This window comes from Procambarus clarkii, chromosome 76 (assembly GCF_040958095.1).
Source record: "Procambarus clarkii isolate CNS0578487 chromosome 76, FALCON_Pclarkii_2.0, whole genome shotgun sequence".
NCBI classification, from domain to species: Eukaryota; Metazoa; Arthropoda; class Malacostraca; order Decapoda; family Cambaridae; genus Procambarus; species Procambarus clarkii.
The window spans coordinates 27,339,851-27,343,495 of record NC_091225.1 but is presented as its reverse complement, the minus strand read 5'-3'; the positions used below and the strand labels follow the sequence as shown (position 1 = coordinate 27,343,495).

The 3,645-nt window shown below is 45.5% G+C and overlaps 1 protein-coding gene across 1 annotated transcript; it reads right to left on the bottom strand.

Moving 5' to 3' along the window:
* Nucleotides 1–441: 441 nt before the first annotated feature.
* LOC138357254 (uncharacterized) lies at nt 442–1,779 on the bottom strand. The gene is made up of 2 exons (XM_069313916.1): nt 898–1,779; nt 442–468 (listed from the first exon to the last, which is right to left on the bottom strand). Exons 1-2 carry the CDS (start codon nt 1,777–1,779, stop codon nt 442–444), a joined length of 909 nt encoding a protein of 302 aa, XP_069170017.1.
* Nucleotides 1,780–3,645: the final 1,866 nt, after the last annotated feature.

The following is a 3,645-nucleotide window of genomic DNA, read 5'->3' as shown; positions in this document are numbered from 1 at the left end:
ATATATATATATATATAATATATATATATATATATATATATATATATATATATATATATATATATATATATATATATATATATATATATATATATATATATATAAATATTTTCAAAGACTTTAGTTTACACACACACAACTATAACTGAACAAAGTTTAAACATCTTCGATTGTATACCTGCATTTGGGTGAGGTGATATGTTACAACAGTTTTGGATGAGGTGAAAACAAACTTTCAACACAAGACAGAACACGAAACAATGGGTATAATATTTTGTAAGTTAAAGTGAAGAATGGAACTAACTGCCAAGGGCCTATTGGACCCATATTTCTTGATGCTTCTATATTGGAGCGGAGTCTTGAAGTGGGTAGAATATAGTTGTGCATTAATTGGCTGTTGATTGCTGGTGTCGACTTCTTAATGTGTAGTGCCTCTACACATTAAGAAGTCGACACCAGCAATTCATACTGTAAGTGTATTAATAAATACAGTCATCAACGCAAAGAACGGTTGCATCGACAGAACTTAATGTAGAACAGCAGCGACATCAACAACAGTAGCAGTTACGTCAAGAGCAGCAGCAACAACACCAGAAGTTAGATATGATGGTGTTGTTCATGAAGAAAAGCAGCAACAACATTAACAACAGCAGAAACAACAGCAAGAGCAAGATAGCAATAATAATATATCAATAGTAGAACCAACAGTACAAACAACAACAACAATAAGAGCATCAACAAAAGCAGTACAAACACCAACAACAATAAGAGCAACAGCAACAACAGTACAAGCACCAACAGAAATAAGAGCAACAGTACAAGCACCAACAGCAATAAGAGCAATAGCAACAACAGTACAAAAATCAACAACAATAAGAGCAACAGCAACAACAGTACAAGCACAACAGCAATGAGAGCAACAGCAACAACAATACAAACATCAACAGCAATAACAGTAACAACAGAACAAACACCAACAGCAATAACAGCAGGAGCAACAAAAACAGTACAAACATAAACAACAATAAGAGCAACAGCTACAACAGTACAAACATCAACAGCAATAACAGTAACAACAGAACAAACACCAACAGCAATAAGAGCAGCAGCAACAACAATACAAACATCAACAGCAATAACAGCAACAACAGTACAAGCACCAACAGCAATAAGAGCAATAACAACAACAGTACAAACACCAACAGCAATGAGAGCAGCAGCAACAACAATACAAACATCAACAGCAACAACAGAACAAACACCAACAGCAATAACAGCAGGAGCAACAAAAACAGTACAAACACCAACAACAATAAGAGCAACAGCAACAACAGTACAAGCACCAACAGAAATAAGAGCAACAGTACAAGCACCAACAGCAATAAGAGCAATAGCAACAACAGTACAAGCACCAACAGCAATGAGAGCAGCAGCAACAACAATACAAACATCAACAGTAATAACAGCAACAACAGTACAAGCACCAACAGCAATAAGAGCATTAACAACAACAGTACAAACATCAACAGTAATAACAGCAACAACAGAACAAACACCAACAGCAATAAGAGCAATAACAACAACAGTACAAACATCAACAGTAATAACAGCAACAACAGAACAAACACCAACAGCAATAAGAGCAATAACAACAACAATACAAACACCAACATCAATGAGAGCAGCAGCAACAACAATACAAACATAAACAGCAATAACAGCAACAACAACAAACACCAACAGCAATAACAGCAGGAGCAACAAAAACAGTACAAACATAAACAACAATAAGAGCAACAGCTACAACAGTACAAACATCAACAGCAATAAGAGCAACAACAATAACAGAACAAAAACCAACAGCCATAAGAGCAGCAGCTGGGTTACAGGGAGATATTAGCTGTATTTAAGAGATTCTCAATAAAAGACAAAGTATCTGTGAAACACGACCCACTCCGCGCCACCAGGAAGACCCTGTGAGGCTGTACCAATTAGCGGCGTCGAGAGCTCTTGAAGAGACTCAGAGGCCCTTCAGCTCGTCGCTAGACCAAAGTTGCCTTAAAAATTATCAACTCACCAACAGTCGCTTGTTAGCGAGACGAGTGGTTGGTGCCACTCATGGTGGAGTGTGACGTGGTTGGTGCCACTCATGGTAGTGGGTGACGTGGTTGGTGCCACTCATGGTGGAGTGTGACGTGGTTGGTGCCACTCATGGTAGTGGGTGACGTGATTGGTGCCACTCATGGTGGAGTGTGACGTGGTTGGTGCCACTCATGGTAGTGGGTGACGTGGTTGGTGCCACTCATGGTGGAGTGTGACGTGGTTGGTGCCACTCATGGTAGTGGGTGACGTGGTTGGTGCCACTCATGGTGGAGTGTGACGTGGTTGGAGCCACTCATGGTAGTGGGTGACGTGGTTGGTGCCACTCATGGTGGAGTGTGACGTGGTTGGAGCCACTCATGGTAGTGGGTGACGTGGTTGGTGCCACTCATGGTGGAGTGTGACGTGGTTGGTGCCACTCATGGTAGTGGGTGACGTGGTTGGTGCCACTCATAGTGGAGTGTGACGTGGTTGGTGCCACTCATGGTAGTGGGTGACGTGGTTGATGCCACTCATGGTGGAGTGTGACGTGGTTGGTGCCACTCATGGTAGTGGGTGACGTGATTGGTGCCACTCATGGTGGAGTGTGACGTGGTTGGTGCCACTCATGGTAGTGGGTGACGTGGTTGATGCCACTCATGGTGGAGTGTGACGTGGTTGGTGCCACTCATGGTAGTGGGTGACGTGATTGGTGCCACTCAAGGTGGAGTGTGACGTGGTTGGTGCCACTCATGGTAGTGGGTGACGTGGTTGGTGCCACTCATGGTGGAGTGTGACGTGGTTGGTGCCACTCATGGTAGTGGGTGACGTGGTTGGTGCCACTCATGGTGGAGTGTGACGTGGTTGGTGCCACTCATGGTAGTGGGTGACGTGGTTGGTGCCACTCATCGTGGAGTGTGACGTGGTTGGTGCCACTCATGGTGGAGTGTGACGTGGTTGGTGCCACTCATGGTGGAGTGTGACGTGGTTGGTGCCACTCATGGTAGTGGGTGACGTGGTTGGTGCCACTCATGGTGGAGTGTGACGTGGTTGGTGCCACTCATGGTCGAGTGTGACGTGGTTGGTGCCACTCATGGTAGTGGGTGACGTGGTTGGTGCCACTCATGGTGGAGTGTGACGTGGTTCGTGCCACTCATGGTAGTGGGTGACGTGGTTGGTGCCACTCATGGTAGATTGTGACGTGGTTGGTGCCACTCATGGTAGTGGGTGACGTGATTGGTGCCGCTCATGGTGGAGTGTGACGTGGTTGGTGCCACTCATGGTGGAGTGTGACGTGGTTGGTGCCACTCATGGTAGTGGGTGACGTGGTTGGTGCCACTCATGGTGGAGTGTGACGTGGTTGGTGCCACTCATGGTCGAGTGTGACGTGGTTGGTGCCACTCATGGTAGTGGGTGACGTGGTTGGTGCCACTCATGGTGGAGTGTGACGTGGTTCGTGCCACTCATGGTAGTGGGTGACGTGGTTGGTGCCACTCATGGTAGATTGTGACGCAGTTGGTGCCACTCATGGTAGTGGGTGACGTGATTGGTGCCGCTCATGGTGGA

Coding starts and splice junctions, on each gene's coding strand:
- LOC138357254 (XM_069313916.1), bottom strand. CDS start 1,779: ATGTTTGTACTGTTTTTGTTGCTCCTGCTGTTATTGCTGTTGGTGTTT. Junction 469..897: donor CTCTCATTGCTGTTGTGCTT/GTACTGTTGTTG, acceptor ATACACTTACAG/TATGAATTGCTGGTGTCGAC.